Here is a 16,773-nt window from a genome sequence, read left to right as displayed (position 1 = left end):
AGTGGCCTCTTTACTAGTTTACCAAATGCAATTTTCGTTCTTTCCTATCAATGTCACTAATAAGATATCTCTGTTAATGCACCGATTTTTTTGGAAGGGCCAAGTTGAAGGAAGGTATATGAGTCTTGTCAATTGGAGGACAGTAGTCATCCCAAAGAAGTTTGGTGGACTTGGGATTAGAGATCCTGCTTGCGCCAATATAGCACTGGTAGGCAAATTTGTATGGCAATTTTTTCAGTGTCCAGAAAAACTTTAGGTTCAAATGCTTGCTACGAAATATAAGAGCAGAGGCTTGTCCTCCTATAAGAACGCTTCCTATGTTTGGACAAGTAGGGTGAAGGCTTATCAAGTTCTGAAAGAGGATTTTTCTTGGTGTATTAGTTCTCTAAATGGTTCTTTTTTATTTGATTCTTGGAGAAGAGAAAGTGCTGTTGCAAATGAGTTACCATATGTCCACATCGCAGACACTGACCTTGCTATTGGTGACCTTTGAGGAGATGGTTGTTGGAATTTCAATGGAATTTACACTACTGTACCTAATGTTTTGTCTCTAAATATAAATTTTTACAATCTTGATGTGGAATCTGGGGACATAACAGGTTGGAGATGGGATGCATCAAATTCAAAAATTTACTCTCCTAGTAGTGGTTACTTATGGCTTTGCAAGCACAAATATGGATGGGAGGAGACTGAAGAGTGGCTCTGGCTTTGGAGAACCCAAGTACTTGAGAAATTTTAATTTTTTGTTTGGCTTTGCCTCCATAATGCTCTTCCAATTGCTATTTTTAGACAACATCGTGTGCTTTCTTCTTCTGATTTATGCCCACGTTGCTCTCTAGCTCCAGAAATTATTCTTCATTGTTTGCGTGATTGTCCAAAAGCTAGTGCAATTTGGCAAACTTTACAGCTTAATGATGTTCACTGTTCATCCTTTAAACAATGGATATCTGAATGGAAAAATGCCAATGCTACTCTTTTTTTCTCTGGTCTTTGGTGGATTTGGAGAGACAGGAATAATGATGTTTTCAATCCTTTGAATTCTTGGCCCTTCAATAAAGTGCTATCATTAATCTCAGCATTTGATAAGGAATTAAAGTCTTTGTTCACTAAACTTAACGGTGTCCATTTATCTTGTCCGAGCTGATCTTAGTCTCCTCCTCATGGGGGGATGTTTAAGATTAACAGTGATGCTAGTATCCATGGCGATTGTGCTGACTTTGGCTGTATTATCCGAAACTCGGATGGTGCCTGGCAAGATTGGGGTTCTGCCACTAAGAACGATTCTTCATTGTGAGCTTTTTGCTATTTAGAGGGGATTACTTTTGACTTGGGAGGTAGGGTACATGTAGGTTTCTTGTGAGACAGACTGTTTAAAAATTTTTCTCTTAGTCCAAAACCGTTTTACTAACATTCAAAATGTTGATCATGATTTGGTTTCTAAAAAAATTCATGATATTTTGAGTTAGAATTGAAAAGCTAATGTCAAAGTAATTCAGAAATTAGCAAACTATGTTGCAGATGTTATGACAAAGTTTACAACAGTAAATAATATCTTTCAAACTGAATTATTGGAACCTTGGAATGAACTTCGCATCTTACTTATAAAAGACTTAACTGCTAATTTTTAAGAAATCTTCCTCTTCTTTTTATTTTCTTTGTTTTTTTTATTTCCTTTTCTTTTTGGTCTTAGTCACCCAAAAAAATCAAACATATAAGCACATATGGTACAAAGCTTTTGAAACTATATATCTATGAAGTGCGTACAATTTAAGTATACTAATAAAATATTAATAATGAATTTGTCATTATATGTGAAATTTAATCAAATCATATGGAAAAATCAATCCACCACCGTCAATTTGATCAATTAATTATGGCGTTACGCAAGTACAAGTGGGGCTAGAGAGGTAATGGCAAAGAATCATGGATAATGCATACTGACTATGCTAAATGACTTTGTCTTTTTTATACGAAAAGAAAGCACACCGCATCAAGAATCAACCAATCAAATAGGGAATTAGTGTTTCAAAGCATGAATTCCACGGAACAATAATAGAGATAATTAATGAGAAGAACCATTAACAATGATTAATTAAGAATATGTATGAAAATTATATATTAGAAGGGGACGAATTTTAATATTCTTATTATTTGGTCCTAGAATCTCTCTCTTCATTGTAAGTACAATTATGAGGGAAAAAAGAAAAATACATGTACCTTTAATAATCACTCTGATCCAATTTGAGTAAACAATTTTTTAAATTTAAAAAAAATAACTTAAATAATAAATATTTATATTAAAAATAGTTTATAAATACATTATTTTATTTTTAGTTTTTTTAATTTTAAAAGTATTTATTTAAAAAAAATATAAATTTATTTTTATAAGTACTTAAATAACTTTTTAAAAAGTTACTATTTGATTTTAAAAATTACACTAAATATTAATATTATTATTTTTCATAAATAAAAATAAAAAAAAGTAACTTTTAAAATTTTTTAAATAGACTCTAAATTATTATAATAAATATTCAAGACAATTTAAAAAACAAAAATGATATATATAAAAAATTAATCATTAAATTATTTATTATATATTTGTATATAAATATATATTATTTAATTTATTTTTAATATATATTTTATATTTTAATATATATTTTATATCAATAATTAATTTAGTAATTGATAGTTAATATATATTTAATATGATTATTTTAAAAAATATATTATTAAATTAATTACTAATTTGATATCCAAAATCTAACTGCTGATAAAAAAATCTAAAAAATATTATTGACAAAATAACTTATAAATAATTTGAAAACATCAATCAACTAATGTTGAAAACCAACCTTCTTTGAATCGATAAGAGAAGAAAATATTGTCGTTATATTTTTTTTTTTAATTTACGCTGTTGATTTTTGTAATTTTATCAAAATTTTAATTAGGTTTTTATATTTTTTTTTAATTAGGTTTTTATACTGCTTTAATTTTGTAATTAAGTCCTTTCTAGTGTAAAAAATATTAGAGTTAACTGAATATTTCTTCACAAATTGATGATATTTATAATTAAAAATTAAACTTAATTAAATCTTTGATCGTATGTATTTTGATAAAAATATTATGTTAATTTTAACATTTTTAACATAAAAATGAGGGCAAAAAATCATAATAAGCCAACATCACTTCAAATTTACGTATATGAGCCAAAAGAAAAATTGATTCAGCAATAAGCCAAACGGTATTTTAATGTAATTCGAACCAGGCTAGTTCGAACTCCATTTAGGAATAAATCGAACCAGGCCAGTTCGAATTAAGAAGAAAGAGCTGTTGGTAAATCGAACCAGGCTAGTTCGAACTAGGATTTCATGTAATTCGAACCACCCTAGTTCGAATTATGGGTAACTTAGGGTCTTCATGTAATTCGAACCACCTTGGTTCGAATTACACTTAAACTGCGTTGTTAGTAATTCGAACCACCCTGGTTCGAATTACTAGTGATTGAGCTATATAAGGAGTTCGAATCAGCCTCATTCGAACCATTCTCATCTTCCCCTACCCCACGAAATCTCAGAGAAAACGACCCAGATTCTCTCCGACAAAGACCTGAACGGAATACTCTGCTGATGAGGGATGATCCGGCACGGTTATATCGCTTGGACGGAGTCGCCCATATCGCTGGGGTCATCAACGAGGAGGTTAGTACGGATATAACTTTGTTCTACCGGTACATGTGAGTTAGTGGTTTTGCATGCGGGTTAGATGGTGGTTTATGTTAGTGGTTTCTGTTAATGGTTTATGTTAGTGGTTTATGTTAGTGGTTTATGTTAGTGGTTTAGGTTAGTGGTTTTGCATGCGGGTTAGATGGTGGTTTAGTTGTTGGTTTATGTTAGTGGTTTATGTTAGTGGTTTCTGTTAGTGGTTTATGTTAGTGGTTTCTGTTAGTGGTTTATGTTAGTGGTTTATGTATGTGGTTTACGTTAACGGTTTATGTTAGTGGTTTATCTTAGTGGTTTATGTTAGCGGTTTAGTTGTGGTTGTTTAATGTTAGATCTTACATGTCAGTGGTTTATGCTGGTTTCTTATGTTAGTTGTTTATGCAAGTGGTACTCGTTCATGGAATTTTAAGCGCTTATATTTGGTACGATTTTTTGCTTTATCAATTATCGTGTTGATTATCTTTGTCACTGGTAATTAAGTTGGTCCTAATAATGCGGTTCATTTCTTCCACAGCCTCAGCGATGCATCAGGAGCATGCGGCGGCAGCAGGGCATGGTCCTCGATGACAGATACGTTCCGTACCTGCAGATGGCTGGTCTTTACCATCTTGCAAGGCTGAACGATAGATGGTTCCGGTTGGACGAGGCCCTTGTCAGTGCGTTTGTCGAGCGATGGCGTCCGGAGACGCACACGTTTCATATGCCGTTCGGAGAGTGCACGATCACACTCCCGAACGTGGCATACCAGCTGGGTTTGCCAGTGGACGGGCGTTACGTCAGCGGCTGCCTATCAGAGTTCCATATATACATCGAGGGTGGCCGTCCAACCTGGGTGTGGTTCGAGGAGTTGCTTGGAGTGGTACCTCCTCCTAGCCAGGTTCAGAAGTACGCGGTCAACTGCAGCTGGTTTCAGGAGACTTTTGGTGAGTGCCCGGAGGGAGCTGATGAGGATACTGTGCGTCGATATGCCCGTGCATACATCATGATGTTGTTGGGCACGCAGCTTTTTGCGGACAAGTCCGGCAACCGCGTTCACATCAGATGGCTTCCGTTTGTAGCTAGGCTGGAGGAGATGGGGACCTACAGCTGGGGTTCTGCAGCACTGGCATGGTTGTATCGGTGCATGTGCCGAGTGGCGAACAGAAATGTTATCAAGCTAGCGGGCCCACTTCAGCTACTTCAGTCATGGATTTTTTGGCGATTTCCTCGCTTTAGGCCTGCAGGATTTGAGACGTTCAGCTGGCCATTGGCCTCGAGGTACTGTACTAAGCTTTGTCTATTTCAATTCACTACACATAACCACATGTTCATTCATAATGTATTGGATACCCTAAGCACACATATAAGTAGCTGTAACACATGTGCATGATGCAGGTGGTCAGGTTACATCCCTTCCAGTAGCGAGAAGGGTCCTAGAGTTCAGATGTGGAGGCTCTGGATAGACCGGTTGCAGGATAGAGAGGTCAGTATGTTACTTAATAAGTTTTTTTATTTAACCACGATTTACGAGTTGGGATCACGAGTTGCCCTGACATTGTATAGTTCTGGTTGCAGTTTATCTGGATGCCGTACAGCAGCCTCGACGTACTTCAGGTCGTGCATCCTGAGGTTTTGGAGCCTCGGCATATGGTGCTGTGGCGGTCTGTTACATCGCTTATCTACTTTGCCGTCATAGAGTGGCATCAGATAGATAAGGTTCTTCCGCAGTTTGGAGGGGTGCAGCCCCGTCCACAGGCCGCCCTGAACATCGACTTTCTGATGTCGAAGGACGGCAGAGGCGGCGATCGATGGTTCCCGTCCCATTTGCAGAAGTGGCATCAATATTGGGACTCCTGTACGGAGAGCGTGCTGAGGTTCGATGTTGTTGCTGACCCTGGTCCGTCGCATGAGTTCTTGGATTGGTGGAGTCAGCACGGGAAGAGGTTTTTGTCTCTGGATCCGCAGTTGGGTGATCCGAGAGCCGTTGCTATTCCCATTGAGGCCTCACAGCGGGGAGCTGGGCGAGTTCCTGAGATGGATCGGCCAGACGACGTGCCGGACAGGCGGCGGGTTGATAGGAGAGCTCGCGTGGGCACACGGCGTAGCCAGCATGACTGGGGGTGGCTTGAGCGTGCTATGGAGGATGATGACGAGGCCGGCCCCGCTGGGGTTCGACGACGACGCCATCCTGGCAGAGGTAGAGGGCGTGCTGCGGTTCATGCCGCTCCACCTGATCCTGAGGACGATGACGATGATCAGCATGGGCCCGAGGGCGGGGATGGTGCAGGGGCGGCTGCAGTTGTTGGTGGTAGTACCCATGATGGGGTGCACGGAGGTGAGTGGTATGGCTCAGGGATGGGTGACGGGGCTGAGCCTAGTGACGCTGGACTTGGGTCGGGTCCTTTTGGACATTACTTTGTTGGAGTACCCACCGACGACCAGCCTCAGCAGGACGGTACTTCATGGGTTATTCCCGGATCACAGTGGCAGGACTTCCTTGGGGCAGATACGCTTGATGCGGACTTCGGCAGTCCTCGGTTTCTAGAGGAGATTACGGCTATCATGCAGGAGGACGAGCCGGGCAGGAGGCGTGCTCAGACACCTAGCACGCAGGCACCCTTAGATGTTGATCTGAACGAGCCTGCTACGACACCTGTTGCTGACCAGTTTGGTTTGGGAGGTACCCCACACTCCGCTTACACCGCTGCATCACAGTCTGTCGCCGGGCCGTCTGCCGCACCTGTCCATTTTACGCCACCCGCACCGCCTGCCCCGCATGAGGATGCAGATGAGATAGAGGATGAGGAGCCGTTTATCCGCAGAGGTCAGAGGCCACGGGTACCCCGTCGTTGTGGGACAGGCTCCCACTTGTTTAGATGATTTACTTTTCATGTATTTTGGACGTTAGTTTTCATTCATGTATTATAACCATGTGGACTACTGTTGTGACTTTAGTGCTGTTTTTCCTTGTTGTTTGTTCATCTTATTGTATCTTCGAAATCTGGTTTTTACCTAGTCGATCAGTGAATATTTATTATCATTGAATCATTAAACACTTTAATGTTGACAATTAGTTATCAACTTTTGCCTTTATGGGGATTCTAGGTATACTCAATTTCGAAAACACCTTTTTCATTACTAGAAGGTAGAAAGATCAACAAATTACATAAGTCCTCAAACATAACATATAACAGGAAAAATAAAAACCAAAAAGCACTAACACTAACAACATCGCTACTATTGTCCCCCCGTTTGAGACGATCCTCCAAGCTGTGGGCAACTCCGACGGGTGTGTCCGGGCTGGCGACAGAGGCCACACCTCCTTGGCCGGTTCGGATCTGCCTCGTCCATATTCGTCCGTATCCTAGTGGATCTTGGACGACCCTCTCTCGCACGCCTCCTGGCAGGGTCCGGAATCACCGTGGGCCCGTCGTAAGGTGGCCAGAAGCCCTCCGGTATCGGTGGTGTGAATTCCATCCGGTACACACTGAACATTGAACTGATCTGATACACGCTGTGAACATAAGAGGACCAGGTAACCCGTGCGTAGGCGCATCATGCAAGTGCGTGATGGCACGAGAAATGAAGCGCCTGGAAGTACCCGCAGTCGCAGGTCCGGGATGCAAGCGATACTCTGTTGGTACCCAACGAGAAAGAACCAGTAGGAGTGGTCTCTGCTACGGTGAACTCCGAGTTATCACGGTCATACAAGGTCACCGTGAAGCACCTGGCCGTCTTCAAGTTGGCCTCAATGGACTTCACCAAGTACTGACTGAATTGTTGTCCGGTTCCCATCTGAGCCGCAGCCTCTCTCCCCTTACGAACAAAGAGTTCCGCAAGCCTACCATATGTTGCCTTAACCAGGGAGGATACAGGGAGATTTCTGACACCCTAGAGTATTGAGTTCACACACTCGGAGATATTAGTCGTCATGTGACCAAATCGCCGCCCATCATCACGATGCTGAGTCCACAAGGAGTAGTCAATCTGGTTCGCCCACTCACACATCGCTGGGTCTTCAGACCGCAGAATATCAAACCAATAATCAAACTCAACCTCGGTCTTCGCATAAGCGGCATTCACTAGAAGCCTCCGTGCGTCCTTGCCCTTGAAGGTTAGGGCAAAATTAGCAGCTACATGTCGAATGCAGAATGCACGGTATGCAGATGGAGGTAACCACCCTCCGTCGGGTGCCTCAAGGGCAGCCTTGATGCCGTTATGCCTGTCGGAGATAACCAGCAATCCCGGTTGCGGTGTCACATGCTGTCGAAGGTGGGAGAGAAAGAATGACCAAGACTCTGCATTCTCACCCTCTACTAGTGCAAATGCAACAGGTAGAATGTTCGAGTTCCCATCCTGTGCAATCGCGATGAGCAACGTTCCCCCGTACTTGCCATACAGATGTGTGCCGTCGATGCTAACTAGCGGCTTGCAATGACGGAATGCCTCGATGCACGGTGGAAACGTCCAGAAAAGTCTGTGAAAATAGGCTTCAGACTCGTCAACTTGTCCACCAACTCGAACAGGGCTCGTGCGTAGGACTGCAACAGTACCCGGCATCGTTAACTGGACTCCCAACACCCACCTAGGGAGCTCGTTGTAAGACTCATCCCAGTCACCGTAGATGAGGGAAATAGCCTTCTGCTTCGCCATCCAGACCCTCCTGTAAGTCGGCCTAAACCCAAAGTGTGCTGCTGTGGCATTTTGGAGCACCTTTATGCTGACGGATGCATCGGCCCTGACCATTGGCATAATGAACGCCGAAATCACATGATAATCCAAGCTCCTGTGGTCACTCGAGATGGAGGTCGCAAGACAAGTGTGAGGTCCATTGTACCGTTTAACCTCCCAAATGCCCTTACGCTGCCTGAGGCTCAGTCGAATCAACCAGGTGCACCCATTCCCAAACTCAGAACACTTGCCCACATAACGGCGATGATCATACTCCACTACCTTGTACTGTACCCCTCGCCGGATGCTGTAGGTCTTCACACTTAACAGGGCCTCATCTTTATCTTGAAATTGCTGACCAACCTGGAACTCTGTCAGACCAGCTGTCCCTTCCGCATCTCTAGCTCCGTATCCAACGCAATGCCCTGAAACACCCTCCTGCCTCATGGCGTCCAGGTCCAAAGAGGAAAAATATGGTGGATACTGCTGTGTGCCAGAACTAGAACCACCGACCGCCAATGCAGGCTCACTCGCTCCGACATCGTCGCCGCTTTCATCCTCAATCATATCCGGCTCGACGTCGTCCGCCTCTGCATCATCCAACAATCCGTCTCCGACGCCCACTGGTGGAACGCCCTGTAAACCGTTCGGCGGAACATCAAATGATCCTACCACGTCGCCTACTCCGTCATTGAGATCAACAGCAAAAGACGGGGAGGCGACCGGTTGGACCGCTGTCTCGTACACAGGGACGGACGAAGAAGCAACGGCAGGCCTGGAACTGGAACCGGCTGCCGTGGCTACAGTGGTGGTATTCCGGTTCGAACCCCCTGAGCTGGATACCACATCAACAAGCTTTGCCAACAATTCTGGTGTCCTCACCTCTGGGAACTGCCTCCGACAAAGAAACAAAACTTGCAGGTCCTCATCACTACCAATCGTGAAACAATCATACTTCACAGTATCCTGCAGGACCGTGACTGGAATGCGATAGAAAAACTTCTTAACCCGCTTCGCACCTTCCACACCGAGTTTCATCAGCACAGATCTAACAAGGTCATCATAGCTCGTCGTGGGACTAACGACAATACAGAGGGGATCCTTATCTGTGAACTTCACCCCGGAACGAGTTTTTCTCTTAATGGATCCTCTGTGGTGAACCAAAACACCAAAACTCTCCTCACTAGCCATCTTACACCCTCTAATGAGAGCAACTCACGTTTACAACCCTATATATACTGCTCTGTATACCAGTAAATCGAACCAAGGTGGTTCGAATTAGAAGTTGTGTAATTCGAACCAGCGTGGTTCGAATTACTTAATGCAGCATATTTACCTATAATTCGAACCAGCCTGGTTCGAATTATATGATACAACGTCTCCTTCTCTAAATCGAACCAGCCTGGTTCGATTTACTTCAAGCTTCTTCTCTCTCTGTAGTTCGAATTGCAGTGGTTCGAATTATTAACAAATAGAGTTCGAACCATCCTGGTTCGAATTATATAAAAATACGGCCTGGCTTATTGCTGAAACGATTTTTGTTTTGGCGTATTTAGGTTACAGGATTCTTCACTTGGCTTATTAGGGTTTTTTGCCCTAAAAATGACGTAATTACAAAATTAAAAACAGTGTATGAATCCAATTAAAAAAAATATAAAGATCTAATTAAAAATTTGGTGAAACTATAAGGACTAACAAAATAATTAAATCTTTTTCTTTTTATCATTAGTATTTTATCATTTTTTTTCTTTTGGTGAACTGTCTTTGTAGAATTTTATTATAATTATATCTTTGATGAATATGACGAGAATTTTAAGAAATACTTAAAAGGAGATATTATAAAGATTTTGAATAATAAAAAATAAATAAATAAAATTGAGAAGGAAAGAAAGGGATACTAACATTTATATATAAAAAACTGATATAATTTTAGTAATTTCAATATAATTTGGTCTTTTTTTTAATTAACCCCTCTTAGTTATCCCTAACATTAATTTTCCCATACTAATATTAACACATTATTTACCTATCAAATTTGTCCTTTAAAATTGCTCCAAATATTCTTTTAATTATTAATAAAAAAGACGATATTAAATAATTTTCATATCTTTTTTACAAACATTCAATAATATTTTAATATTGAAAAGGTTTCATAATTATTAAAATTTAATTAATTACTGCAACAATATATAATATTTCCTGCTCACCAAGTTGTTCAAGTTTCGTAAGTAATGCAACTATTGATAAAGTGTTTGTTTGGGTGTCATTCAATTGTTAGAAAAAGTTTTTTTTTTATTTTTTAGTGTGTTTGAAAAAATTTTAATAATAAAAATAAAAGTACTAAAAGAAATAAAAAAAATATTTTTTAGAAGTTACAACTTATATTTTTTAAAAAATTAAAAGATATTTTTAACATAATAAATAATAAAGAGATATTTTTATATTATTATACTCAAACATAATTATTAGATAAAAATATTTTTTTATATAAAATATCTAAATATAAAATTATTTTTATTTTTTAAAAAAATTTATAAAAAAATTATTTAAAAAACAATCTTTTCATAAAAAATTATCCAAATAAACCTAAAAATTTGTGTCTTTGAGGATAATTTATGAATAAAGAAGTAATATTTACCATGTACTTTATCAATATAAGTGTTAATATAGTAGTAGAAACGCATTACAATTTCAACAAAGAAAACCTAAGCTCTTATTTTTGGAGTTATTAGAGAATATATTAGAATATTTATGTATTAATTAGATTAATGTTAATTGATATTTTTATTAGTGTTAATAGTCAAATTAATCCTTAAAAGAGAAGGCATTCTTTAAATTCGTCTCCGAAAGATTTTTTCAATCAAATTAGTCCTTCAAAGATTACGAATTAATCATATCTGCCCTTCAGTTACTCCACTCACAATTTTTGTCAACGATTGATGATGTGAAATGTTAACTAATAGCATACATGACACATAACATGTTTAATTAGACGTTGACTAAATATGTTTACAAAAATTTATCAATTTAGTCACTAGGTCATATTAGAAGCACGTTTTTTGTAATTGGAAAGAATAACTAAATTAATAAATTTTCATAATTATATTTGGTCATTATTCAATTAGGCATATAAGATATTATATATGTTATCAATTAACGTTTTACAACATTAATCTTTGAAGAAAATTGTTAATGGAGTGACTGGAGGACAAATATGATTAATTCGCAGTCTTTGAAAGACTAATTTAATTAAAAAAATCTTTCAAAGATGAATTTAAAAAATATCTTATCTTTCAGAGACTAATTTGACTATTAACCTATTTTTATTAATAATAAGACATTAAGTATTTATTATTTGATGATTTTTTTTAATTTGTTTAACACTTATAGATAAATGGTACCTTAAATCATATTATATACAACCCTTATAAATTATCACAACAATATCTATATATAATATTTATTTTTAAATTATTATCATAAATTCTAATAAAAAAACTAAAAAAGCAAATAATTATGCAAAATATTAATTAAATATTTGTCATATATGGACGGTTATCTTCTAGATGTTGATTTGGATAATGACCTATGTGGAGGCAGTTCATAGAATAATTGCTGGGGTCACCATTTAATCTAATCAGTGTTTAAGGAACATTAACTCTCATGTCTCTCTGTCTTAGCTTGTCCTATGTAAAATGGAAGTATGTCACCAACCAAGAAATCGGTGGTCCTAGGCTCCTAGCCTATAACATATAATTGAGTTAGTTGCATTCATGTTTTGAATAGTATATTCCATTAGCTCTAAACCCAAGATTTAATATTGATTCTCTTTTCCTAATGTGAATAATTTAATTTTGATTTTGTTTCCTTAATGATATCTCTTAGCTAGAAAGAAACTTAACTTTCTTTTGGTTTTCGTCAAATTTATTCTTTTTGATGATATCTTTCATTGGGGTGATTTTTTATTTAAAATAGAAGTAAATTATATCATCATTCTTAAAGTATAGTCAAATGATACTTATCATTATAGAGATTGAGTATAGAAATAATAGAGTTATTGAGATAATTTGACTAAGTAAAAAAATTAAAATTTATTGTGTTAAGATTCTATTTTAATTAACTAATTCTGTTATCATCTTATTATTGGACCATGAAAGATTGGGTTTTATATATAGGGTTATGTGGCCCATTTCATGTATAAGATACACTTCTAGTATTTCATTAAATGAGAATACACAATATTAATTTTATTATTATTGTTGTAGAATTCTTCTGTCGCGTTCATCATCAATCTTTGCCTTCTTCACCTTTGATCTCTGGTGCCTAACATTGTATCAGAGCAAGGTTCCGATCCAAAAATAAATTCACTAGAATCACATCTTCCAAAATCCTTACCATGACTAACAATCTTTCTCTTCTCACAAATAATTCTCAGAAGTTCATGCCGATCGGTGACAAGCTTGATGAAGCAAGTTTTTTTACTTGGGAACATCTTGCTTTATTCACAATAGGAGCCAATGATCTTGAGAATCACCTCCAGAAAGAATTGGTCCCCTCTATTTTTGATTCTGAAGCAGATTGTGCATCCAACAGAGTTTCAAAGAACTACAAGTAGTGGAAAAAACGTGATAATCTTCTCACTACATGGCTCCTTCAATCCATGGATGAATCCTTCAAAACCAAAATAATTGGTTGTAAATTTGTTTATCAGATATGGGAAAGAATTCAAGAGCATTTTGCAAAATTTTCGAAGATCAAAATCAAATAATTGAGGACAGAATTGAAAAGCATTGAGAAAGGAGGAAGTTCAGCTGGTGAGTATCTCAAGAAAATTAGGAAAATTATTGATTCTTTGGCTGCTATGGATCATCATTTAACACTTGATGAGCACTTTGAAGCCATTACTGAGGGTTTAAATGAAGAATATAAAATGTACATCTCGATGATGTCAAAATTAGACTATATGAGTCTAATAGATGTTGAGGCATTACTGATCTCTCATAAAAATATGTTGGAAAAATTCAAGAAATCTGATCTTGAAACCATTTAATCAAACTTCACTCAAACCAGCTATCAATTCAACAATAGAGGAAATGGTAGAGATTTTGCAGCAAGAAGAGGAAGAGGAAGAACCTTTAGAGGTGGCCGATCGAATTAGAATTCCACAAATCGTCCTCAATGCCAACTCTGTGAAAGATTTGGACACATTGCAGCTTTCTGTTTTTATCGGTTCGACCAGAATTTTCGCACAAATTCAAACGCCAATTCCAATTTCTCCTCCTCAGTAACACCACCACCAAACTCTTTTCACAACTCCAAAGCCTATTTTGCAACATCTAAATCTGATATTGAATCCTCTTGGTTCCCAGACACGAAAGCCTCACATCATATCACCAATGATCAGACCAATCTTTACTCCTCTTCAGATATTCAAGGGGCCAAACAGGTAGTATTAGGTAATGGTTCTCAAATTTCTATTACACACATTGGTCATTCATATCTCATCTATTTAGATAACAATCACATATTTATTTTAAAACAATTACTTCATGCACCAAATATCTCTTATAATCTAATCATTGTGCATCAATTCACAGTTGACAATAATTGCTATTTTGAATTTCATCCTGATGCATGTTATGTAAAATTACAGGGCATCCACCAGATTTTATTCCGAGGATATCAAAAACAAGGAGTGTATAAATTTGAGAGGGTTGCTATAATTAAATCATCTAAAATTTAGTCTAATCCTTTAGTCTTTACTACTGTTTGTACTAATTTTTATGTTTGGCATTAAAGATTGGGTCACTGTGCCCCTAAAATTGTACCTTCAGTACTTAATTTCTGTAATCTTCCTTCAATTTGTATGAATACAAATGATATTGATCATTCATCTTTATATAAGTCTTGTTGTATGTCTGAAATGTACTCACTGGCTTTTAACTCTGATCATTTTCAATTCCATTATCCATTAGAAATGGTCTACACTGATGTTTGGGAATCCTCGTCAGTCATTTCTCATCATGGTTTCTCATATTATGTTTCATTTCTAGATGCATGCACAAGATATCTTTACATCTACTTAATATCCTCAAAATCACAAGTATTCGCTGTTTTTTAACAATACAAAAATTAGATGAAAAATTTTACTGGTTTACAAATTAAACAATTACAATCTGATCATAGTCAAAAGTATATGTCTCATTCCTTTAGATCTTTTTTAGCAACAAATGGCATCATACATCGCTTTTCATGTCCCTACACTCATCAACAAAATAGTAGAATTGAAAGAAAACATAGACATTTAGTAGAAGTAGGCCTTTCATTATTAACTATTGCATCCATGCCTCTTAAGTACTGGGATGATGCATTTTTAGCTGCTGCGTTAATTATAAATAGAGTACCTTCCACTGTGATATCAAATAAATCACCATTTGAACTTTAACATAAACAAGTACTAGATTACAATTTTTTTTAAAGTGTTTGGATGTGGATGCTATCCTCTATTTACACCTTATAACTCTACTAAATTTCAATTTAAATTTGATTTATGTGCCTTTATGGGATATGCCCTACATCACAAGAGTTATAAGTGTATGAATTTTCAAGGTAAGATATTTATTACTCGTCATGTGCTTTTTGATGAAAAAATTTTTTCATATACTTCTATATTTTCATAACAGTGCAACATACCAGCTAGAAATTCTATTGTCACTTCTATATTGCCAGTTCCTATACTGACTTTCACTACCAATTCTACATCCAATTCACTTTCTCCTTCACTTATCACTCACACATTTTTCACACCAATTACTAGTACCGCCCCTCTAGCCTCTTCTTCAGATACAGTAACTAATTCTCCAACCCCAACTCCTATCTCTATAAGGGGCATTGAAATTTCACCTCCATTCGCTGTTAATCCCAACATTACCAATGTTCATCCTATGATCACCCATTCAAAAATTGGGTCCCTAAAGCCTAAAGCTTTACAATCCACAGTGAAAGCTCTTCCTGATCTTCTCAATGAAATACCCCCTAATGCTAAAGTTGTTCTTACAACAACACATTGGACCAAAGTAATAGAGGAGGAATTATCTGCTCTACATCGAAATCAGACTTGGACAATAGTTGAACCACCACCAAATAGCATAGTAATAGGTTGTCGTTGGGTCTTTGCCATCAAATAACATCCCGATGGAACAATACTCAAATATAAAGCACGATTTGTGGTCAAAGGCTTTCATCAAAGAGAAGGAATTGACTATGATCAAGTCTTCAACCCTGTCATCAAGCTAGCAACTATTCGTATCATTTTAAAAATTGCAATTTTTCAATCTTGGTCAATTCGACAATTTGATTTCAACAATACTTTCCTTAATGGTGAACTTCAAGAAACTGTTTACATGTAGCAACCTCCATCTTTTCCTCAAGGCTCCCTAAGTTAGGTTTGCAAACTTTATAAGTCAATTTACGGTTAAGCCCCTCGAGCCTGGTTCACTAAATTGTCTAACACCTTCTCTCGATTTGGCTTCCAAAATACCCTAGGTCAGATCCTTCTTTGTTCTTACGATTCACTAAAACTTCTACTATGTATGTCTTAGTGTATGTTAATGATATTCTTGTTACCTGTAATAATGATTTTGAGATTATTAAACTTATATCACAACTTAATTTTATTTTTGCTTTAAAGGACTTGGGAGAATTCAATTTCTTCTTAGGCATAGAAGCAACAAAAATATCAGGATCTTACATATTATCACAATCAAAGTATATTAGAGACCTTTTAGTTAGATCCAAGATGCATGAACCTCATCCTATACCTACTCCCATGATTATAAGTACTAAACTCTCAGCTCATGGCAGTAATGTATTTGACAATCCAACTCATTACAGATTAATTGTTAGGGCCCTTCAGTATGCTACTCTAACTAGGCTTGACATTGCCTATGCTGTGAACAAAGTTTCTCAGTATATGCATAAACTTCTTCTCCCACACTGGAAGTATGTTAAGAGAATTTTGAGATATTTAGCAGGTACCATTGATCAAGGACTTCTTTTTCAATCTTGTAATGATTTAACTTTATTTATCTTTGTAGATTCAGATTGGGGCTCGGATGTTGATGACCGTCGATCCACAACTGGCTTCTGTATCTATCTTGGCACCAATCTGGTTTCTTAAGCAAGTAGGAAGCAACATTCTGTCAGCAACTCCAGTGCTGAAGCTGAATTCAGGAGCATTGCTGCTGCCGAAACAGATTTTCGGTGGATATTGAACTTGTTCACTGAACTTCAACTCCAATGTTCAAACACTCGAGTGATTTACAATGATAACATCAGTGCTATCATGCTCACAAGAAATCCTATCCTCCATAACAAAACCAAACACTTTGACCTTGATCTC

The 16,773-nt window shown here is 37.4% G+C and overlaps 1 protein-coding gene across 1 annotated transcript; it reads right to left on the bottom strand.

Annotated features, from left to right (window-relative positions):
- Window positions 1-7,256: 7,256 nt before the first annotated feature.
- LOC140180747 (uncharacterized) lies at window positions 7,257-8,261 on the bottom strand. Its single transcript, XM_072222037.1, has 2 exons — window positions 7,615-8,261; window positions 7,257-7,542 (listed from the first exon to the last, which is right to left on the bottom strand). The coding sequence occupies exons 1-2, from the start codon at window positions 8,259-8,261 to the stop codon at window positions 7,257-7,259; spliced, it is 933 nt and encodes a 310-aa protein (XP_072078138.1).
- Window positions 8,262-16,773: the final 8,512 nt, after the last annotated feature.

This window comes from Arachis hypogaea, chromosome 17, assembly GCF_003086295.3.
Source record: "Arachis hypogaea cultivar Tifrunner chromosome 17, arahy.Tifrunner.gnm2.J5K5, whole genome shotgun sequence".
NCBI classification, from domain to species: domain Eukaryota; kingdom Viridiplantae; phylum Streptophyta; class Magnoliopsida; order Fabales; family Fabaceae; genus Arachis; species Arachis hypogaea.
The sequence above is the reverse complement of the archived record's forward strand: the minus strand, read 5'-3'. Positions and strand labels throughout refer to the sequence as shown.